Source organism: Zeugodacus cucurbitae, chromosome 4 (genome assembly GCF_028554725.1).
Source record: "Zeugodacus cucurbitae isolate PBARC_wt_2022May chromosome 4, idZeuCucr1.2, whole genome shotgun sequence".
Taxonomy (NCBI): domain Eukaryota; kingdom Metazoa; phylum Arthropoda; class Insecta; order Diptera; family Tephritidae; genus Zeugodacus; species Zeugodacus cucurbitae.
The window spans coordinates 10,019,780-10,043,551 of NC_071669.1; the positions used below are offsets into that span (position 1 = coordinate 10,019,780).

Consider the following 23,772-nt stretch of genomic DNA (forward strand, 5'->3'; position numbering starts at 1 on the left):
AAATTTAGTATGCAGTTCAAACTGTAAAGCAAAATTTAAAAATATTTAAAAACTTACCTTCACTCAATTAAAAACAATAGGTTTATAACATATGAAATAACTCATTGAACACGTTCATTCATGTTGTCCAATCATTTTTATTAATATATTCGTTAATTTCTTCACAGTAGCACGCGATTTCAACGCGTTTTCTACAGCTTTTACCAACGTTCATTACAGTTTTTGTTTATTATTATTATCATATTATAATAATCACTTAATTTATGTGTCAACATTTTATTTCCAGCAAAGAACAATGTTCATTAAGTTTACAAATACATGCGTATATATACATACACATGCGGTGCATGCTTACACAAATACAATACATATATTTATATTACTTGTACAATTCATTAATTCATTGTGAAATGCAATTTAACTAAAATTAAAAATAAAGTTTAGAATTATACAAAATATTTTCGAAAAAAAATGTAATAACAAAATTGTCAAGTTTTTATTTAAATTAGCTGTTTTTTTTCCTTAATACGCGCTGACTACACCGTTTTATATGTATATTTTTGGTACTTAACGCTTGCGTTTATATAGTTTTTTGTTTTTTAATTATTATTATTTTTTTAATTTTATTTGCTTTTATTAATTGTTTAACATGTATTTAGTAGCTTAATACTATGAGTGGGAGCTGCCAGCTTCAGGTTCATTTTTATTTAGTTGTTTTGGTCTTTATTCAAAGTGCAACAACAAAATTATGGTGTATTAATGCGTGCTGTATACAATACAGTTGCAAATTAGACAAAATTAATTTATGTATAAACACTAACGAACTGCAAATATATTGATATAATAATTACATTACAAAAAGTAGGGTTAAATTAAAATTTAGCACAACAATGTATTTGGTGTAGTGCAGTTTGTTTTTCTCAAATACATCTTCGTGTTAGCACAGCTAATGGATGCTGCTCATAGGCTTTTTTAAATATTAAATTAAAAAATTTATTTTATTTTTTATTTTATTTGCAATTAGAAGGCAGTTAAAATTTTTATACGCTTATTTTCACTTGTTAAAACTAGTACAATCTTTTACACCAACAAACAACTCGCGTAATATTGTATTTTTTTATATTCGATTACACAAAAATTGATTTGCATGTCCCGTACACCGCGCAAGCAATAAACTTTTTTTTTTGTTTTTGATTTTTTTTTTGTTTTAGATGTTTAGATGATTACGTCTCAGCACTGCTACAGTGCACGGGACAAATAGCTGTTCAAAACAGCTATGTGGAAATGTTTTCTTATCAATTTTACAAAATGAAATTTGGCTAAGCGCAACATGACGGCCACTCGCACAATTTCACAATCCACATTAACATCACAGGCAAGCGGCAAACAATGAATTTCATTTGTTCTAATGTAAATGGAATTCATGCGCAATTGTTTTTTTGTTTAGTTTTGTTTTTTGTTTTCACTTTATATATAATTTATAATTAGTTTTAGGTTAGGTTATTCGATTTTCTTCTTTATGTTTGTAGTTTTTAGTTTTCTTTATATATATATATATATACTCTGCTTATGAATTTAATTTAAGCTTAAAAGCCTTAAAATGTACCGTAGCAACGCGCAAATTAGTTATGACGTGGCCACGGCTTTACTAGCACTCCTCTGTATGCAATCAAACAACGGAATCTTTGCGTATCCTAGAGAAGTAATGATAAATGATATTAATTTTAACAAAAAATCAAGTAAAAATACGAAAATAATACTCACCACATATAGTTTTCAGTCTGTGGTGCTCTCATCACACCGACGCCACCACCTAAACGACGATAATTCATACAACCACACAAACGCCATTGATTTGTTTCCGGATCGTAAACTTCAATTGTTTTTAAGTAGGCCGAGCCATCAAAACCGCCAACGGCATATAGCTGCCCATTAACTACGGCCAAGCCGACCTAATAATAAAGAAAAATATATATATTAAATTTGATTCATATAAATATTTAAGCAAACAACTGCACTTACACCGCTGCGACGCGAAGTCATTGCCACAATGGGGCTCCAGGTATTTGTATGCGGGTTATAGCGTTCAGCTGATGATAATTCCATGCAATCATCACGTCCACCGACAGCGTATATGTAGTTATTGAAGACAGCGCAGCCCAAATGCTTGCGACGTGTAGACATTGGATTAACAGCACACCATTTATTTTGTCTACACGATCAACAAAATATTGTGTCAATATATAGTAATAATAAAGAAAAAGATTAAAACTCACCTTGGATCGTACCGCTCGACAGTGTTTAGTGGACATTGACCGTCAGAGCCGCCAATTGCATAGAGATAGCCACCCAAAACGGCGACGGCAACGCCTAAACGACGTGTTGTCATTGGTGCGACCTTGAGATTAAAAAAAGTAAAAAAAAAAATTAATAAAAAAAAAATAAAAATTAATAAAAAATAAATAAAAATTAATAAAAAATAATAAAAATTAATAAAAAAATAAATAAAAATTAATAAAAAATAAATAAAAATTAATAAAAAATAATAAAAATTAATAAAAAAATAAATAAAAATTAATAAAAAAATAAAAATTAATAAAAAAATAAATAAAAATTAATAAAAAAATAAAAATTAATAAAAAAAAATAAAAATTAATAAAAAAAAATAAAATTAATAAAAAAATAAATAAAAATAAATAAAATAAAATAATAAATAAATATTATTTATAAATTAATAAATAAAAATTATAAAAAAAAATATTTATATATTAATAAATAAAAATGTTATAAAAATTAAAAATATTATAAAAAATATAAATATTCATAAAAAAAATAATAATAATTAATTTAAAAAAATAAAAATAAATAAAAATTTTAAAATTAATAAAAGAAATAGTAATTAATAAATACATATTTAACTTTAAAGCACTTTTCCAACGCACCTTGGACCATTTATTCTCCTTAGGATCATATCGCTCAACATGATTCAAACACTGTACGCCATCTTGCCCGCCAACAGCATACAGAAATCCATCCAAGACGGCCACACCAACACTCGTGCGACACGAGGTGGTTGGCGCGACATCGCAAGACCATTGATTTGTTTGTGGATCATAACGTTCAATGCTATTCAAATAGCTTTGACCATCATGCCCACCAACAGCATAAAGTAGATCATTCAGTACAGCAACACCAACGCCACAACGACGTTTACTCATCGGTGCAACCATTTTCCAATCGTTCGTTTGCGGATCAAAGCGTTCTACGGAGGCAATGGCATCACCCGAACACCAACCGCCAACAGCAAACAATACTTCACCACGACGCGTGGGTTTGCGTGGCCGCGTACGTGGACCTTGCATTAGTGGACGTTCTTGCGGTAATAGCAGATAGTTTTTGGCTTCATCAACGAGATCACGACATGCTTCATCGGAGCGCACCAACAAATCAGAGCCAACAGTGCCGACGAGGAATTTCGGTGACAATAGCGGTAAGCGTACATGTTGCAAAACCTTTAGGGGGGAAAAAATAATAATTTAATAAATAATTAATTAAATAAAAATGAAATTAAAATTATAATAGACAAACCTGTGCTAAATGTTGACGTCGATCGGCCACATTGTATTTCAGCCAAGACATGACCGCATTGAAAACCTGCTCCTCGGAACGTACATTCAACTCATCGCTGCATATGATATCCACTAGCTGTCCAACGGGTAGCAATAAAAACTCCTCGCTTTCCATAACATCTTGGAAGTTGTGTTGTGTAAATTTGTCGGCAATGCGCAACAATTCGCGACACGAGTGCGTATCGGCAAAGGCGCGTATGCCCAAACAATTTGTCGGATCCAATTGCCGTTTTAGGAATTCACAGCAGATATCTTGTATTTCGACCAGCTGTAGTAAGCACGCTGCCGGCAACAAAGTCTGCACATTGGACTCCTCAACAATGATATGTGCAGTGTAGCAAAAGTCGATAAGCAACTCCATGGCATTCTCATCAATATCACGTATGGTTACTTCAGTTTGTCGTGATTCCTCCAGTTCGCCGGTGAACATGGCGCGAAAATATGGACTGCATGCGGAGAGTATGACGCGATGTGCGAATATTTTACGACCGCCAACATTGAGTACAACATCACAAAGTTCACGATGGCGTCGTAGCATGTTCAATTCCGATAATGTGACCTTGGGGTGTTTCTCCGAGGTGTGCGATAGACGTGCCGGAGACGGTGGACGATCGATGGCACCAGTTGATGTGCCAGCGCTGCCAGCCGCTCCTGGTAGCATTGGATCGCCCATCCTGTTCGCCGCTAAACGCAGCGGGGCAGAAGCCCAACCCCACACCGCGTCTATCTGCAATAATTCATTTCAAATCACGTATTACTTATAATCTCATATATGCTAAAAATAATAACAACATATATTTCTATATATTTGTGTTAAATCGCACTTTCAAAAGACACAAGCAGCAATCAATCCATTTCTAGACTGCACAACTCCAAAAATAATTCAAGTATGTGCTGGTATAAAGAAGTAAAAAATAAAAAAAATATTTCATCGCCCACCCATGCGATTTCACTGTTTATGCCCACAACAGCTGTCAACAGCTTCGCCCTACCACACTGCAGCACAAAAATCAACAACTGAAGTATCTATGCCACTGCCATAGCTTGACGTACAACTTTGTCTACTTTTTCTGTGCTAATTAACAATTACTACTTAACTAAAATACATACGTACATATATTATTTGTTGTATTTTCTTACCTTAGCGTTTTTGTCTACGGCAAGCCCAAAACACCACGACCAACTCCAAGTGGCAATTCTCGAAAAGGCAATTTTCGCTGTTATCTCAGTATCTTTGTTGCATTGAAAATTCTAATATGTGAAATTTTCGAAACGCGACAAATATGAAATATACGCCGAATTTTATTTTTTCCACACTCTACTTTTTGCCCTCGGTCAAATAAATCGACCGACCTTCCTTCCAAAAATGTTCGTCTGCGTGATTGCTGCCGCCCTAAGCTGGTGCCACACCGTTCTGCTGCTGCTGCTGCTGCTGATATTTTTGTTACGTTTTATCTTGTCTTTCGTACGTTTTTGCAAGGTAAAATTTACAAATGTCTACACAGCGCACTACCCTGCGAAATAATTTCGCCTTTTAACGCGTTTGTATTATATTTGAACTCATCTTTGAGATTATTATATGAAATTATGAGTTTTATCAATTAATTTCACAATAAATTGAGAAAATCGTAACTTTTTCTCGATTCACCTCACTGCACAACACCAACACACATCCGACTTATAGTGCTGCCAAATGTGATGAAGTATGCGCAAAAATAAATTTAGCAAACAATGATTGATTTAAATATGAATTTTTTATGAATTATAAACTTAAAAAAACGGAAAAATTACTGTTTAATAAAATATTAATATTTCTTTAAAATAAAATAAATATTCGCGTTATAACCTTATCTAATAATAAGCAGAAATACATTAAAATATGGCAGCTATAAGCAGTGACAAAGAAAAGTAGAAAATAAAAATTATTCTGTTAAAATACAGGGTGTATCACGTGATAATAAAATTGTTTTCAGTTTCAAATAACCATATATTTTGTTTGTTAATGTTTACTACTTATTTAGTTATCCTTAATTTATATATAAATAAAACGTAGAATTATATAAAGTAATTGTAATAAATTTCTGTACTAAATAGTAACACACAATTCATATATATAAACAACATATAGTTGGCAACGCGGTCGAAATGACAATTCACGAAAGGCTCCAGACGGTCGGCGAGAGTTGAGGAAATAAAAATATTCATTACAGTGTATTAATGCGAACAGTGCAACTGCAGATAATTTATCGAACTTCAATCATTAAATATACATACCTTCAATATTGTTGACTAGTGAAAGTATAATATAAACGTTTAGCAAAAATGCAAAGTGTTTTAAACACTGTCAAAGGCACAGCCCTAAATGTGGCCGAGTATCTTACTCCAGTCTTAAAGGTGTGCGCATTTACCGCATCCATAGTAACATATTAAAATTAACCAGTAATAACAATTTGCAGGAATCAAAATTTCGAGAGACAGGTGTTTTAACACCGGAAGAATTTGTAGCCGCTGGTGATCACTTGGTTCATCACTGCCCAACTTGGCAGTGGGCTGCTGGCGATGAATCTAAAACAAAAACATATTTACCAAAAGGTTTGTTTCATATAAATAGTGAATTCAGCGGTGGTTTAAATATGTTATACCATTTTGTAGACAAACAATTCTTAATCACTCGAAATGTGCCTTGCTATAGGCGTTGTAGACAAATGGAATATGTGGGCGAGGAGACTGTGGTTGAAGAGGAAGGTGGTGACGGTGGTTGGGTTGAAACACATCAACTAAACGAAGATGGCACAGCAGAGTTGGAAGAAAATGTGTGTGAATTGACACTAGATGAAAATAAAGTATGTGTGCACATAACAGTTTTAACAACAAATACAATACTAACAAGCGTTTTTTATAACTTTAGGATGAAATGCGTACACCCGATGAAGACAAAGGTGCAAATGGCGCTGCACTTGATGATAACGATAGCGATGACGAAGAAGATGACGAAGCAATTGATATGGATGAGTTTGAAGAGAGTGGTATGTTGCAGCTAGTAGATCCTGCTGTAGCCACTACAACGCGTAAATTGGATGCGGAAGCTGGTATAAAAAAATCAAATTCTGGTGAAGCAGCTGGTGGTGCTGACGCCACCGATTCCGTTTTGCATACACGCACCTATGACTTGCATATTACTTACGATAAATACTATCAAACACCACGACTTTGGGTGGTCGGTTATGATGAGGTTAGTTTAATATTTTTGAATCAAAAATTTAACTTTTTTATTAAAAACAATTATTTTATTTGTTTTACAGAATCGAAAGCCCTTAACTGTTGAACAAATGTACGAGGATGTTTCGCAGGATCATGCTAAGAAGACTGTAACAATGGATAGTCATCCGCATTTGCCCGGACCCAATATGGCTAGCGTACATCCATGTCGCCACGCTGATATTATGAAAAAGATTATACAAACTGTCGAAGAAGGTGGCGGTGAGCTGGGCGTACATATGTACTTGATAATTTTCTTGAAATTCGTGCAAACTGTTATACCGACCATCGAATACGATTTTACTCAAAACTTTAATATGTCTTAAACCGTTTAATTTTTAGTGCTGCAACAAGGCTTTTGATCACTACATAGGCAATTTTAAATGTTAATTATAAGATTTAAATTTTGAAAGCTGCTAAAATTGCTTATGCTTTTTAGAAATAAAATATTTTTTGTATTTGATTTATGACACCATAAATTGACCATTTATATATATGTTTGTTTTTGCAAGAAAATCAGCAAATTACACAACTTGAAAACAATGTATAGGTTTATAAGAAAGATTGCTTAAAATCAATACACGAGAAATTGCAAAAACATTAACGATTTTCAATTCTATATACATATGTGCATATACAGGTGTAAGACCGTAAACAGAAGGATATCAAATATAGCATACAGAAAACTCTTTGTGGTATAAATGAAGCAAAGGTCTTTTTAACGGACTCCAACTTTTTGATATCGTTTTGAAAGTATGAATCTTCTTACTTACTTCAATTCAACTATCTTATCACAGACTTAATGAGTGTGGTCCTCGATTTCTGGTACCAATCTATTTACTAATTCAAAGTAAGAAATTGCGACGTTATCTTGCTTTACGACCACTTGTGGCCTTGTGGACGAAAGTCTTTTAATGGCGAAATGCAACAAACCAGCACATGAATGTTTGAATTTGAAGCTCCATATGTGCTGTGACGCTTATAAAACCTCAACTGCGTTTTTCCAAAATCAACAAGTTTTGCTTTTATCAAAACACGAAATTTACTTTTTTCCAATGTAAACAAACACAAAACTTGACTTTGGTACTTGGATTGTTTACTTGTGGCGCCATACCCCGGTCAGACCAATATTTATTTGTGGAATTTTAATGTAAATTATGTACATATAGAGGTATATATTTAGTTAATTTTTTCATATTAATCTCAAAAAGGTAAAATAAATAAATAAATAGTAATTCAAACAAACAACAATGAATCCGTAACTTCATAACTCCTCCTTCAATCAACTTTTTATTACACATTATAATAGTTGGCAACGCTTGCGCTTTGACATTCCTGCAGCTCGTCAATATTGAATTTGTATTAATTTTTATTTTGTGCCGCCATTCTTATCCCATTTAAATTAATTTTATATCGAAATTATGAAAAAAATTAAGAAAACGAGTTGTAACAATCAAGGTATAAAACGATTTTTGTCGCCACAGCCGTCAAACATACCATGTAAAAAGCAATGTAAGCAAATAGATTTAGCTGCCGAGTGCACTACACGAAAAAGCAAGGACAGCTGCCAATTTTCATCCAACACCAATAAAAAATTTCATGAAATAGAAAAGACGAAACACAATCTGCAAGTTACGGCCGGTGTACAACAGAATTCTAGGTAGGTATTATGCTAGAATAGAGTTTAAAATGCTAAACAAACTATATTTTTAGTGCTAAGGATAATACACCGCATAAATTTGATTGGAACAGCTTTGTGCGAGATCCTGGTGAAATGCAAGAAATCCGATATCCAGTAACGCTCAACACTTTCAAAACTATGACACATTGTTCCAGTATAGTAAATTGCATACTCGAGGATATAAAAACTGCAACCAGTCTCGATTTCATAAACGATGAGTTGATGAAAGAGCGAGTTTTGAAAAACTACTATATACAATTCTATGAAAATCCGCAAATTCGCAATATATATAAGCTGGAGACAAAAGCATGTCCAACATTTGTAAAAAAGAAAATAATGCATATACCAACATTAGACAATAATGTAGTTAAAGGTAATTGGAAATGAAGATACTTGCTTGAGATACTAAAAGTGGTTTTTATTTGTTTACAGATATCAATTCTAACGCACCAGAAGTAGCAAGTGCGTATACTGCGCCTGTAGAGGCCGTCAGCAAACCAAAAGAATTGTGCGTAACTGCAGCACCAACTCCTAAAACTGTTGATAATGTAGAAACAGCGAGCAAACCAGTAGAACTGGAACGAGTTGAAGCGCAATCAAGCAAGGCACAAGCAAACGAAATGGCGCCACAGCCGTAAGTCATATTCCTTAAATTTATAATTTTTGTTACTTAGCAGTATTATTCCAATTCTTTAGAGTTGCTGCAAAATCTCGAGATAATGCTAATACATTATATATATCAAAAAATATAGCATTTATGCATGAGGATTTTTTACGCCGTCATATAAGTCGAAAGATACATGATGTGGAAAAACAAGAAATTATTTTAGCACGCATAAATGCGGAGTTGTTGCAACGCAAAAATGCTGTGCAAACTAATGCAGAGAAACCAAAAGATACACAAGTGCTCGACTTATCAGCTGAAGTGTTAATAGATATTAGCGAAAGTACTGAAGTGCCTGCAGCTGTAATAACTAAGGAGCAGCGTATAGCGCAAGCTAAAAACTTATTTATTAAAGAATACGCAAAGGTATGTGGTTTTGAGTTTTATTTTGGATTTTAAAAATTTTAAATTAATTTTTTTTCAATTTCTACAGTCCAATACGCTTGCATATGCTTTACGTTTTCATAACGGTTTAAAGCGGCATATAATCTCAGCAATACTCGAAATGTCAATCGATGAGTTCAAAAAATATACAAAAATACATAATGCGCCGGAAATTTACGATGATCCAAAATTACTGCGCGATTGTTACAACTATGCGATCAAGACAACTAAAATTTGGCCTGTTAATCTGTATATGCAGTTGTGTGATTTATTTGCATATCTCAAATCAAAAAGTGTTGCAATCAGTGTTGATAATTTAGAAGATATTTCACCCATGCTGCTGCATTGGACTGAACTAGCTGTGTTAACGAATTTCGATGAAATAATGAAATGGGATTATTATCGCTGTAAAGGTGAAAAATTCGGTAAATTCGCGGAATTGGAGGCTTATCGTGAAATATTTTATGAGAAATGTTGGTTGCATAACACTTGGTTGCACGAAGTGCCGAAGCTAAATGTTGAAGTGCAAAAACAGTTAACAACCGTTATGGAAGTGGTTGAGTGTGATATCATAAATGAAAAAGTCGACAAAAATAGTAAAAGTAATGAAACTGCTGCGGAAAGCGTTGCGCAAAGTGCAGTAGAAGCGGAAACTGTTCATGAGGTGGCTACTAATGATTTGAATGTGGCTACAACTGAACAAAGAGATGCCACAATTGTTGAACCTACCAATTTAATGGATGCAGAATGTGTTGAGCCAGAAGTGAACTCTTTAAGTGTACCTTTTAATGCACCAATTGCTGAGCACTCGCAGGATACAAGTGCTGGTCACTTAGCGGCATCTAATGAAACATTGTTAACACAAAATATTGCTGAAACAACTACAATTGCACAAACAACAACTCTAAATGCAGAACAAAATACTTTAACTGCAGCAACTGCAAATTTAGAAACAACAACAACAGCAGTGTTGGATGCAACTACAAACTCAAATGAAACTATGCCGTCAAGCAATCGAGAAATCACAGCTTCAAATGAAACTACACTGTCAAGCAATCAAGAAATCGAAGCACAGCAACGCATACAGACAGCCAAACAATTGTACTTTTATGAAGTTGAAAAAGTAGGGAATTTGTGAAAATAAAAAAAATTATTATTTTTATACAAAAAAAAAAATTACGCTCTTTTTTCAGTCATGCACTCTACCGTACCTGTTACGCCTACATACCGGTTTAAAGCGGCGTATACTAAACGCTATATTGCATATGACATACACAGAATTCAAACAATATACACATATACACGATGCAGCAGAGATTTACAAAAACAATGAGCTTTTGCAGCATTGCTATGATTTTGTGGTTAAGAGGCCGCAAGTATGGCCCGTTAATCTCTATATGCGTTTGGTGGATCTTTATGAATTCCTTAAAACGAAAGACATCACACTTACGGCCACTGACTTGACGCATGTGTCACCGAAAATTTTACATTGGCAGGATCTCAGTGCGACAACTAATTTCGATTACATTGTGTATTGGGACTACTACAGGTGTAGTGGCAAGAAAATGTATAATGATAAAAATCTACCAAATTCATATCGTCAAAGTTTTTATGAAAAATGTTGGTATTATGACAATTGGATATGGCATACACCAAGAATTAGTGGCAATGTACTCAGTGACGATGTTGCCGGAGCGGAAGAAGATAAGGAAAATGCAATTTTTGAAAGAGCAGTTGTGACACATGCACTCGCAGAGTGGACGGAAGAAAGTGAAACCATTGAGGAAGTAGTTACTATGGAAGAGGAAAGTGGTACACGTGCTGAATTACAGATTGTGGAGCAAAATGTAGTGGAAAATTTAGTGCAGCCAACTAATAATGCAAGGAGTACAGTTAGTACCGTTGATGCGGAAATACAAACATCACGTGAGTTTAGTTTTTATACCAGTTTTTATATAAAATTTTTTTACCAGTTTTTATACCATATATTTTACTAGTTTTTATACCATATTTTTAAACCAGTTTTTATAAAAATGTAAAGTTTTTATACCAGTTTTATACCAATTTATACCATATTTTTATGCCAGTTTTTATATAAGATTTTTATACCAGTTTTTATAAAAATATAAGGTTTAGTTTTTCTACCAGTTTTCTACCAAATTTTTTACCATATTTTTATACCAGTTTTATATAAGACTTTTATACCAGATTTTATATAAGATTTTTATAACAGTTTTATATCCATTTTTACCATATTTTTATACCAGTTTTATATAAGTTTTTTATACCAGATTTTATATAAGATTTTTATACCAGTTTTTATAAAAATGTGTACCAGTTTTATACCAGATTTTGTGTTAATATTTTTATATTAGTTTTTATACCAAATGTTTATACCAGTTTTTATAAACTTTTTTTTGTTTAATATCAATATTTTTCACCAACAGAACATCTACTCGCCGCATATAGTAACTCTTCCAACATTTTGCGCACGCCAGCAGTAACAGCAGAAAATCGTAAGTTCAAAAATCCACAAATTTCGAACCGTAAGTATTTCAGCATCCTTATCATTTTAGCCAATCCAATCACACTACCCTGCAAAGCGATTAAACAAGAAAAACTCTCACCACTCGATAAATTGCAATTCAATCTCGTTAATGATGAGGAGAATTACGAATGTGTGCCAGTACCGGATGATATCGTTGATGTGGAGGGTTCTATATCAGCAGATGAATCACACGAAGAATTAATGCTACCACTTTCGAATTCGGAAAACCTGGCGGAACACGGCACTAATTTGTTATTGTCATTTGAGTCACCAAATGATGAAGTTGCACAGCATTCTACAGAATTAACGGAAAATATGGAAAGTGAGCGCATAGCGGAACAACAACAAAGTCTTATTGTGAAAGATGAACCAACGCAATTACTACCAGAATGTATTATGGAAGTGGAAATTGAAACAAATTCAAAGGAGGAGCAACAGAATATAACACAACAACAACAGTTGGTTCAACAAGTTGAAATACAAACAGAATCGTCTGCAGCAGGTCAAGATGAGCCATGCTCAATACAAAAACAAGTGAATATTGGTGTACAACAAGTATTAAGTAGCGTGGAAGCACCTTTATCGCCTCATATTTCACGTGAAGTAAAGCAAGAGCTGCTGCAACAAGTACAACAATCTGTAGTTGATGGTGCTGAACTACAAAAACAAACACAGCCAGCAGCACAACCATCAAAAACTTCGCATATAGAAGTTGCAACGGCATTAACAAGAATAATTGAAGCTCACAAGTTGGCAAAACAACAAAAGCAACAACTAAATGCAACAAATAGCGCGCATGCAACAGCTCCAACGCAAACAAAACACCAACAACAACTAGCACATGAAAAATGCTCAGCTGTGGCAAAACAACAACAAGAAAAGCAGCGCAAACAACAACAACAACAGAAAATTGTGTTTGAAAAGCAGGCAACTCAAAAGCAGCGAGCGCCAACGGAGCAGCAGCCAACACAACAACAACAACAAGAAAATCCAACAACAACAAAAACAATTGAACTACAGTCAACAACAAAGAAACAACAATTGTTAATAGCGCAACCAAAAAAACAAACTTCAGATGAACAGCGCTCTGACACACAACATCAACCGACACCAACAGTGGTTACAACACTGCCAAAGCTGCAACAACAAAAAGAAATTGCAGTTGAAAAGCAGACAGCACGAAAGCAGCGACTCTCCGTAGATCAACCGACAAACCAAATACAACAACAACAAGTAGCAAAATCGCAGAAAACACGACGAAAATCTCAAATTAACGAAAAACCAAAAACCACGAAAGAACAGTTAGAGCCACAGCAATTAGCTGCCGCGCAGCAAAGGTCAAGTCAGACGGGTCAATCACAGTCTACACAAACTTATGTACAACAACAGTTGCAAGATCAGCAGCAGCCACAAGTCGTACCGCAAATTGAGAATAAAATGAAAGCTGGCTTTGGTCCAGAAAAAGAGTTGCAACAAGCTCAGCAACTGGTGCCACAGATTGTTGCAAAGGCCGCAGATACGCAAACTCAACCAAAATTGGCACAACAACTTACACATTTAGTACAACAACAACAACTATCGACAAATATTAAAAACGAAAATAAACTTGATGAAGCAGCAGAAAAGTGTATTGAGTCAATCCAACAAAATCGGGAAGTGCAACAACAAACAACATTAGAAAGCAGCAATGCAAGTAAACAAACAGGCATCCAGTTCATATCACAACCGTTGCCAACACAATCAACCGCACAGCAGCAGCAGCAATTCAATCAACCGCAATTCATACTACAACGCACAAGCACACAGATACAAGAGCAGTTAGTGATTAGGCCAGCCGGCGACGCACACACACAAGACACACCAATCAATTTGCCACCGTCGCTGATGAAAGTCGCCAATAAACAAACAACAACTACAACAACAACAAAAACGAAAACTGTAAAGACTGCCAAGGCAACAACACGCAAAACCGCAAAGAGCAGCGATTATGTGCCACAACTCACGCATGTGTTTCAGCCGCTCGCTGTTGCTTTGAATACCAAGAAAGCAGCTACACCACCATCATCCACCGACAATGAATTGCTGCAGTCCACTGCAACAAGCAGCTTACAAGCGCTGCAATCAGCAACACCAGCCGCTGAAGAAGCAGTTCATGCCACTAGCAATGTAACGGTATCACCTTCCAATGCAAATACTATGGTTATAACGCTTCCAGTTAGCCTGAATGCGGCCAGTACCAGTGCATCCAATTCCTCATATGTGTATTCGCTGAGTGGCGATAGCACGTTCTTCAATAGTTCGGAATTGCTGAAGGTGCTTGAAAATTATCAACTACAACAAAGTCAACAACAACAACAACTGACGCAGTCAGAGCAATTGTCACAACAACCACAAACATCGGCGCTTGAAGGTTATCAACTTCAACGCAGTCAACAACAACAAACACTAACGCAGTCAGAGCCAGTGTCCCAACAACAATCAGCGGAATTAGTTTACATGCAAATGGCACAGTTGCACCAACAACAATGCGAACAAATGCAGCACGAGCAACAATTTGAGCTCTACAACCAGTTGCAAGTTGTACAACAAAAACAACAACAACAACAACATTATCAAGCAGCCATAGAAGTGCCACAACCTTTAGCATTGATGGAGAGCGGGGCACAGCAACAGCTACAACAACTACAAGCATATCAATTATTATTACAACAACAACAACAACCAATTGTATTTCAGTTAGTCGATTTTAATCAGGTAAACAATGTTGCACAAATCCAGGATACTGATGATGCTGCTGCATCAAACAATCAAACAGACACTAGTAACATGTAGAGCATATAGAACCACTCGGCACTACTTAAATATACGTATAATGAATAAAAGCATACTTAAGTATATTACAAATGAAATATTCTATATGTACTACAAAAACAAATCACACTGTGTTGTTGTTGTTGCTTACACTGCTCTTCTTCTTACGTAGGCGCCACACGCGGTCGGTGAGCAGTATATGCAGTTGTTGTGCGAAGAGCAACCACAAACACAAACACCAAATGTACATGAGGCATCTACAAACCGAATGCAACAACAAACCACACTCATTGCTAAAGAGTTCGCACAGCAAACGAACACCAACGAAATGTTGCAGGTAAATATTTGGTTAGAACACAATTATGCCATGCCATGCACCCTAACACCGCGCACACTAACACCATTGCCTTCACCAAAAGGTGTCTGTCGCATGCGTACACGGCCACCGCTCAAACCGTTCTTCTACCAAAGATTAGAGAAACTTGACTACTTTGGCGAATTGACAGCGCAGAACATTGCCGATTATCAGCTGCAGTGCACGAGTTTGGGCAAACCCTACTTGCAAGCGAAGATACGCACCACACGCCTGCGCACTGTGTTGAGTGGCGATATATTGGCGGCGTTGTTGCCACGCTATGCGCCGGATTTAGTGAAACATTTGCATTTACTGCTGCAATATCTCGGTGAATTTCATTTTAATACCTGGGAACAACGTCAGCAACGCAAATTGGTTTCGAAATGCGCACATCGCACGCTGCACACTCTGTGCGCGCATATTTTGTTATTGTTTTTCGAATACTCAACGCCATTCCAAGTTAAATGCATGGATTTGGGTGAAGAGAAGCGAGATTTCGAGCAGCGCAACAATTTGAGTGTTGCCACAGCAAGTGTCTCGCGTGTAAAGACAGTCGATATGTTTGATGATCTGAGTTTGGCTATCGATCCTAGTATATTGACGGAGATGGCTGCGCTTAAGCGCAATTTATGACGGTTTTGGGGCATATTAGTGTATGTGTACTTTTTAATAAGACTGTTCTATTGTTCTGTGTTAAGTAAACATGAAAAAAAGTAATAACTTGCAACACATTATTGGTTAAAGATTTTGATATATGGTTAACATGTTTAATATGTTTTGTTGGATAAGTATGTAAGTTGTTGTTTTTGTTCAGTTATTTACTATATATATTTAAAAATAAAGTATATATATATATATATATATATATATATTATATATAATCTATGATTGTATAATGAATATGTTGTTGTTATATTCTCAAAAGAGTTTTAAAGATGGTTTTTCAAATAATATTAAACTCTGTTCCATTAAAACATATTTTCCATGGTTTCCTCGCCTCGATTTTTTACTAAAAATTACTACTGAAAATTACAAAAGCAACAATTTGTTATATCATTGGTTTAATTGTAGCTTTAGAGGAATGATTGTAATAAAATTGAAAGAAAGTTTTCTAAAAAAACAGTTTTTTTCTACACCTTTTTGAGAAACAAAAATAGTTATGCTTTTTCGAAGTTACCAACCCAATATACAAAATACAAGTTAATTTAACCAGCAGTTTAACCAGGTGTTAGGTTGTAGAATATGGCTCTTTAAGTAACGGTGTACCGTAAACCGGTAAAAAAACCGGTATTTTAAATTCACTTTAATTTAACTAGCACTTTAACCAGGGGTTAGGTTGTAGAATATGACATTTTAACTAACGGTTCATTGTATAACAATAAGAAAGTTGTTAAAAAGCGGTATTTTAAATCGATTAAATTTAACCAGAACTTTAACCGAGGGTTAAGTTGTAGAATATGGCACTTTAAGTAACGGTATATTAAGTAAGGCTAAGAAAGTTGTTAAATAGCGGTATTTTAAATCGATTTTAATTTAACCAGCACTTAACCAGGTGTTAGGTTGTAGAATATGACATTTTAACTAACGGTTCATTGTATAACAATAAGAAAGTTGTTAAAAAGCGGTATTTTAAATCGATTTTAATTTAACCAGAACTTTAACCGAGGGTTAAGTTGTAGAATATGGCACTTTAAGTAACGCTATATTAAGTAAGACTAAGAAAATTGTAAAAAACGGTATTTTAAATTCACTTTAATTTAACCAGTATTTTAACCGATGGTTAAGCTTACTGAGCATATAAGCTCATAAAATAAAATCGAAGTAATAAAAACACGCCAGCTTCGAGCGGCATTTAATACCACATTTATACCACAATATTTGAGTATTTAAAAAAATATATATTCAAGTCTTCTGTGCCAATAAATTGTTAAAAAAAAATTATGAATTCATAAAGAAAAGTATAAGTTTTATAATTCCTTATCAAATACACATAAATATTTGTATAAAATTTTTTAAATATTACGAGATTAAATTAGTTGTAATTATATAGATTATATTTCATTTACGCTTATTTTTTGGTTTGAATAAATTGTGTTTAACTATTTGTTGGTAAATGGACGTTTATTTTATTTTTGAGCAATATATTATTTATTATGAGTTTGTATTTCGTTTGTAATCCACTCTGTAATCGGCCAAACACACAATTGCACTGCACTAAACTCACTCATTTTTAAACAAATTATGTATGTTCCACTTTCATTTTCATTCTCTTACAGTTTAATACACAATCTGCGCCATATTTTTCATTTTCTAAAGACTTGATGTGGGGGTGTCCAGATGATTCGATAAAATAGGAAATTGCATGGCTGTGCACTTACTATACGAAGTACAGGCGAAAAAAGATAAATTTTTATATTTATAAATATGTATGTACATTAGGGTGGCCCTTAGTTGTATGGAGGATAAAAAAGTTTCTGGATTCTCGATCGCAACCCCCTAGAAATATACGAATAGCCCAAAAACTAGTCCATACAAAGTTTTGGGTCAATCAAAAAAGGTTTAGAGGTTGCGCAAGGAGCTTGAAATCCTGAAAAAAATAAGAATTTTTGCCATTTTTATGTCTCAGACTACCATATTTCAAAGTCACACTATCCCTTACTGGTTTTCCACACCGTAGTAAGATAATAAGAATAACATTAGAACCGTTATAACGGTATATCACGAGCATGCGACGCTTGAGAATGAACCACATTAAGTTTACTTTCATATTTGTATTTCTGTAACTCTATCATCAATCGACCGATTTTTAAGATTGTGGTAATTTTGGAAAGGTAATAAAATGCAGATCTTATTACGGTATGGAAACCAGATTTGGGGGATGGGGTCATATGTAGAAGTTCACGCAGGGGGATGGGGTCATATGTAGAAGTTCACGCAAGTGGGGGATGGGGTCATATGTAGAAGTTCACGCAAGTGAGGGGGGATGGGGTCATATGTAGAAGTTCACGCAAGTGAGGAAAGTTTCTGATTGCCATTCACTTGGGAGTGGCCAGGAACGATTCTTTTGCATATGACTCAAGCAGCTCACGACTTCCGGTTTTAGACCAAGTATCCCCTGGGTAGCTAACAGACATCCGTTTGGAGGCGAGCTAAAGTGAGAAGGCGAAGCCCGCTTGTGCGGTTGTGCGTAGGGCTTGGGACCCACCACATAAAAACGAATAACCAGTGAATAAGAAACACAGGCCTCGGATGAGAAACCCCCCTTTTGATGACGACCACGGCAAACGTATAAAGGACTATGATTTGAGGGCATGCACCTGGAATGTCCGGACTCTTAATTGGGAAGGTGCCTCTGCCCAGCTGGTTGATGTCCTCATACAACTAAAGGCTGACATCACCGCCGTCCAAGAAGTGCGATGGACGGGACAAGGACGGAAGAAGGTGGGTCCTTGTGACATCTACTACAGCGGCCATATAAAGGAGCGCAAATTCGGTGTTGGATTTGTGGTGGGAGAGAGACTACGTCGCCGAGTCCTGGCATTCACCCCGGTGGATGAACGTCTAGCCACAATCCGCATAAAAGCGAGGTTCTTCAACATATCGCTGATTTGCGCCCACGCCCCAACGGAAGAGAAGGACGATGTGACCAAAGACGCTTTCTATGAGCGCCTAGAACGCACCTATGAGCGCTGCCCCCGCCACGATGTCAAAATCGTGCTTGGCGATTTTAACGCCAGGGTGGGTAAAGAAGGTGTCTTTGGCACAACAGTCGGAAAATTCAGCCTCCATGACGAAACATCGCCAAACGGCCTGAGGCTGATCGACTTCGCTGGGGCCCGAAATATGGTTGTCTGTAGTACCAGATTCTAGCATAAAAAAATTCATCAAGCAACGTGGCTGTCCCCTGATCGAAACACGCGCAATCAAATCGATCACGTTGTTTTAGACCAAGTATCCCCTGGGTAGTTAACAGACATCCGTTTGGAGGCGAGCTAAAGTGAGAAGGCGAAGCCCGCTTGTGCGGTTGTGCGTAGGGCTTGGGACCCACCACATAAAAACGAATAACCAGTGAATAAGAAACACAGGCCTCGGATGAGAAACCCCCCTTTTGATGACGACCACGGCAAACGTATAAAGGACTATGATTTGAGGGCATGCACCTGGAATGTCCGGACTCTTAATTGGGAAGGTGCCTCTGCCCAGCTGGTTGATGTCCTCATACAACTAAAGGCTGACATCACGCCGTCCAAGAAGTGCGATGGACGGGACAAGGACGGAAGAAGGTGGGTCCTTGTGACATCTACTACAGCGGCCATATAAAGGAGCGCAAATTCGGTGTTGGATTTGTGGTGGGAGAGAGACTACGTCGCCGAGTCCTGGCATTCACCCCGGTGGATGAACGTCTAGCCACAATCCGCATAAAAGCGAGGTTCTTCAACATATCGCTGATTTGCGCCCACGCCCCAACGGAAGAGAAGGACGATGTGACCAAAGACGCTTTCTATGAGCGCCTAGAACGCACCTATGAGCGCTGCCCCCGCCACGATGTCAAAATCGTGCTTGGCGATTTTAACGCCAGGGTGGGTAAAGAAGGTGTCTTTGGCACAACAGTCGGAAAATTCAGCCTCCATGACGAAACATCGCCAAACGGCCTGAGGCTGATCGACTTCGCTGGGGCCCGAAATATGGTTGTCTGTAGTACCAGATTCCAGCATAAAAAAATTCATCAAGCAACGTGGCTGTCCCCTGATCGAAACACGCGCAATCAAATCGATCACGTTGTGATAGACGGAAGACATGTCTCCAGTGTTTTAGACGTGCGTACGCTCCGAGGACCAAACATTGACTCGGACCATTATCTAGTAGCAGCAAAGATACGCACTCGCCTCTGTGCAGCAAAGAACGCCCGTCAACAAACACAAGGAAGGTTCGACGTCGAAAAGCTGCAATCACAACCTACAGCCGAACGATTTTCTACTCGACTTGCACTCCTACTCTCTGAGAGCACTCATCAGCATCTTGATATAAGGGAGCTGTGGAACGGCATCTCAAACTCATTGCATACCGCTGCAGCCGAAACAATTGGTCTCCGGCAACGCCAAAAAACCAGTTGGTACGATGAGAATTGTCGTTCCGCAGTGGAGAGAAAACAGACTGCCTACCTCGCAACGTTGCGATCGACCACAACACGTTCGGGGTGGGATAGATATCGAGAACTGAAGAGGGAAGCGAGACGCATTTGCAGACGTAAAAAGAAAGAGGCCGAAATGCGTGAGTATGAAAAGCTTGAAAAGCTGGCCGACATGGGTAATGCTCGAAAATTTTATGAAAAGATGAGGCGATTAACAGAAGGTTTCAAGACCGGAGCATTATCATGTAGGGACCGAGAAGGTAATCTGGTAACGGATGTCCAGAGCACACTGGGATTATGGAGGGAACACTTCTCCGACCTGCTCAATGGCAGTGAAAGTACAACACCAGGAGATGGCGAACCCGATTCCCCAATCGATGACGATGGAATAGATGTTCCATTACCCGACCATGAAGAAATTCGAATAGCAATTACCCGCTTGAAGAACAACAAAGCGGCGGGGGCCGATGGATTACCGGCCGAGCTATTCAAATACGGCGGCGAAGAACTGATAAGGTGCATGCATCAGCTTCTTTGTAGAATATGGTCGGAAGAAAGCATGCCTGACGATTGGAATCTTAGTGTGCTCTGCCCAATCCATAAGAAGGGAGACCCCACAATCTGCGCCAACTACCGTGGTATAAGTCTCCTCAATATCGCATATAAGGTTTTGTCGAGCGTATTGTGTGAAAGACTAAAGCCCACCGTCAACGAACTGATTGGACCTTATCAGTGTGGCTTTAGACCTGGAAAATCTACAATGGACCAGATATTCACCATGCGCCAAATCTTGGAAAAGACCCGAGAGAGAAGAATCGATACCCACCATCTTTTTATCGATTTTAAAGCTGCCTTCGATAGCACGAAAAGGAGCTGCCTTTATGCCGCGATGTCTGAATTTGGTATCCCTGCAAAACTAATACGGCTATGTAAGCTGACGTTGAGCAACACCAAAAGCTCCGTCAGGATCGGGAAGGACCTCTCCGAGCCGTTCGATACCAAACGAGGCTTCAGACAGGGTGACTCACTATCGTGCGACTTCTTCAATCTATTGCTGGAAAAAATAATACGAGCTGCAGAACTAAATAGAGAGGGTACAATCTTCTACAAGAGTGTACAGCTCCTGGCGTATGCCGATGATATTGATATCATCGGAAGCAACAACCGCGCCGTTTGTTCTGCGTTTTCCAGACTAGATAAAGAAGCGAAGCGTATGGGTCTGGTGGTGAATGAGGACAAGACGAAATATCTCCTGTCATCAAACAAACAGTCAGCGCACTCGCGTCTTGGCTCCCACGTCACTGTTGACAGTCATAACTTTGAAGTTGTAGATAATTTCGTTTATCTGGGAACCAGCATTAACAACACCAACAATGTCAGCCTTGAAATCCAACGCAGAATCACTCTTGCCAACAGGTGCTACTTTGGACTGAGTAGGCAATTGAAAAGTAAAGTCCTCTCTCGACGAACCAAAATCAAACTCTATAAGTCGCTCATTATTCCCGTCCTGATGTATGGCGCTGAAGCGTGGACGATGACAACATCCGATGAGACGACTCTTGGGGTTTTCGAGAGAAAGGTTTTGCGCAAGATTTATGGTCCTCTAAACATTGGCAACGGCGAATACCGCAGACGATGGAACGATGAGCTGTACGATTTATACGACGACATTGACATAGTTCAGCGAATAAAAAGACAGCGGCTACGCTGGCTAGGTCATGTTGTACGGATGGAAGAAAACACTCCAGCTCTGAAAGTATTCGATGCAGTACCCGCTGGAGGAAGCCGCGGAAGAGGACGACCTCCACTCCGGTGGAAAGACCAAGTGCAAAGTGACCTGGCTTCACTTGGTGTTTCCAGTTGGCGCCAAAAAGCAAAAAGGAGGAATGAGTGGCGCGCTCTGGTGGATTCGGCTATAATCGCTTAAAGCGGTTCCTACGCCAAATATATATATATATGTACATTAGGGTGGCCCTTAGTTGTATGGAGGATAAAAAAGTTTCTGGATTCTCGATCGCAACCCCCTAGAAATATACGAATAGCCCAAAAACTAGTCCATACAAAGTTTTGGGTCAATCAAAAAAGGTTTAGAGGTTGCGCAAGGAGCTTGAAATCCTGAAAAAAATAAGAATTTTTGCCATTTTTATGTCTCAGACTACCATATTTCAAAGTCACACTATCCCTTACTGGTTTTCCACACCGTAGTAAGATAATAAGAATAACATTAGAACCGTTATAACGGTATATCACGAGCATGCGACGCTTGAGAATGAACCACATTAAGTTTACTTTCATATTTGTATTTCTGTAACTCTATCATCAATCGACCGATTTTTAAGATTGTGGTAATTTTGGAAAGGTAATAAAATGCAGATCTTATTACGGTATGGAAACCAGATAGTGTGGCTTTGAAATATGGAGACATAAAAATGGCAAAAATTCTTAATTTTTCAAGATTTCAAGCTCCTTGCGCAACCTCTAAACCTTTTTTGATTGACCCAAAATTTTGAATATACTAGTTTTTGGGCTATTCGCATATTTCTAGGGGGTGCGATCGAGAATCGGAATACTTTGGAAAATAAGGGCCACCCTAATGTGCATACGTCCAATCGGCGAATAGCACTTTAGCGCTTTGATTTCGTCGAATTAAAAAAAAAACATTTATAATATATTTAAAATTTATAAAATTTAATTATCAAAAATAAATCGATTTGATTAGTACTTAACCTAAAAAAAAATTAGAACAAGTAAGGAAGGGTTAAGTTCGGGTGTAACCGAACAATTTATACTCTCGCAATTTATTTATTTAACTTTATTTATATTTTATAATACACAATTTGACCCACATATTCATCATATATATTGTATAAAGTCCATTGAAAGTTGGAAACCCTAATATTAGGTTAGAAGCACCGAGGTCCTCGTGTTCGATATATGAGGCCTTAAAAACCTGTGGTCCGATTTCGGCGATTTTTAGAATGGGGCTGCCACACTATTAACATAGTATTTGTGCAAAGTTCTGCACCGATATCTTCACTAGTGCTTACTTTATATATTGTAAAGTAAACAATTCAGATTGTCTTCAAAGTTCTGGTATATAGGAAGTAGGCGTGGTTGTGAAGCGATTTGGCCTATTTTCACAACATATCATTGGGATGTAAGGAAACTATCGGTCGAGTAGTTCCTGAGGTATGGTTTTTGACCCATAAGTGAGCGACGCCACGCCCATTTTCCATTTTGTAAAAAAATCTGAGTGCAGCTTCCTTCTGCTATTATTTCTGTGAAATTTAGTGTTTCTGACGTTTTTCGTT

The 23,772-nt window shown here is 37.1% G+C and overlaps 3 protein-coding genes across 3 annotated transcripts; 2 read left to right on the forward strand and 1 right to left on the reverse strand.

The window, feature by feature from the left end:
* Window positions 1-588: 588 nt before the first annotated feature.
* On the reverse strand, window positions 589-5,330 carry LOC105209222 (kelch-like protein diablo). The gene is made up of 7 exons (XM_011179524.3): window positions 4,770-5,330; window positions 3,589-4,356; window positions 2,943-3,512; window positions 2,277-2,398; window positions 2,023-2,212; window positions 1,765-1,952; window positions 589-1,694 (listed from the first exon to the last, which is right to left on the reverse strand). Exons 2-7 carry the CDS (start codon window positions 4,300-4,302, stop codon window positions 1,670-1,672), a joined length of 1,809 nt encoding a protein of 602 aa, XP_011177826.1. The 5' UTR covers window positions 4,303-4,356; window positions 4,770-5,330; the 3' UTR covers window positions 589-1,669.
* A 461-nt stretch (window positions 5,331-5,791) lies between these two features.
* Window positions 5,792-7,377, forward strand: LOC105209212 (ubiquitin-like-conjugating enzyme ATG3). The gene is made up of 5 exons (XM_011179513.3): window positions 5,792-6,023; window positions 6,086-6,221; window positions 6,282-6,472; window positions 6,538-6,861; window positions 6,932-7,377. The coding sequence occupies exons 1-5, from the start codon at window positions 5,952-5,954 to the stop codon at window positions 7,211-7,213; spliced, it is 1,005 nt and encodes a 334-aa protein (XP_011177815.1). The 5' UTR covers window positions 5,792-5,951; the 3' UTR covers window positions 7,214-7,377.
* An 804-nt stretch (window positions 7,378-8,181) lies between these two features.
* Window positions 8,182-16,107, forward strand: LOC105209293 (uncharacterized). The gene is made up of 10 exons (XM_029038758.2): window positions 8,182-8,547; window positions 8,601-8,941; window positions 9,001-9,202; window positions 9,265-9,598; window positions 9,666-10,739; window positions 10,810-11,542; window positions 12,064-12,132; window positions 12,193-14,918; window positions 15,148-15,312; window positions 15,395-16,107. Exons 1-10 carry the CDS (start codon window positions 8,309-8,311, stop codon window positions 15,449-15,451), a joined length of 5,940 nt encoding a protein of 1,979 aa, XP_028894591.2. The 5' UTR covers window positions 8,182-8,308; the 3' UTR covers window positions 15,452-16,107.
* Window positions 16,108-23,772: the final 7,665 nt, after the last annotated feature.

Excerpts from the sequence above, each read along its gene's own strand:
- LOC105209222 (XM_011179524.3), bottom strand. The coding sequence starts at position 4,302 with ATGGGCGATCCAATGCTACCAGGAGCGGCTGGCAGCGCTGGCACATCA. Across the intron at positions 1,953-2,022 it reads TGACTTCGCGTCGCAGCGGT|GTCGGCTTGGCCGTAGTTAA; the intron begins GTAAGTGCAGTT and ends CTTTATTATTAG. Across the intron at positions 1,695-1,764 it reads CAGACTGAAAACTATATGTG|GATACGCAAAGATTCCGTTG; the intron begins GTGAGTATTATT and ends TTACTTCTCTAG.
- LOC105209212 (XM_011179513.3), top strand. The coding sequence starts at position 5,952 with ATGCAAAGTGTTTTAAACACTGTCAAAGGCACAGCCCTAAATGTGGCC. Across the intron at positions 6,222-6,281 it reads AAAAACATATTTACCAAAAG|ACAAACAATTCTTAATCACT; the intron begins GTTTGTTTCATA and ends ACCATTTTGTAG. Across the intron at positions 6,862-6,931 it reads GGGTGGTCGGTTATGATGAG|AATCGAAAGCCCTTAACTGT; the intron begins GTTAGTTTAATA and ends TTTGTTTTACAG.
- LOC105209293 (XM_029038758.2), top strand. The coding sequence starts at position 8,309 with ATGAAAAAAATTAAGAAAACGAGTTGTAACAATCAAGGTATAAAACGA. Across the intron at positions 9,599-9,665 it reads TTATTAAAGAATACGCAAAG|TCCAATACGCTTGCATATGC; the intron begins GTATGTGGTTTT and ends CAATTTCTACAG. Across the intron at positions 12,133-12,192 it reads AGCAGTAACAGCAGAAAATC|CCAATCCAATCACACTACCC; the intron begins GTAAGTTCAAAA and ends TTATCATTTTAG.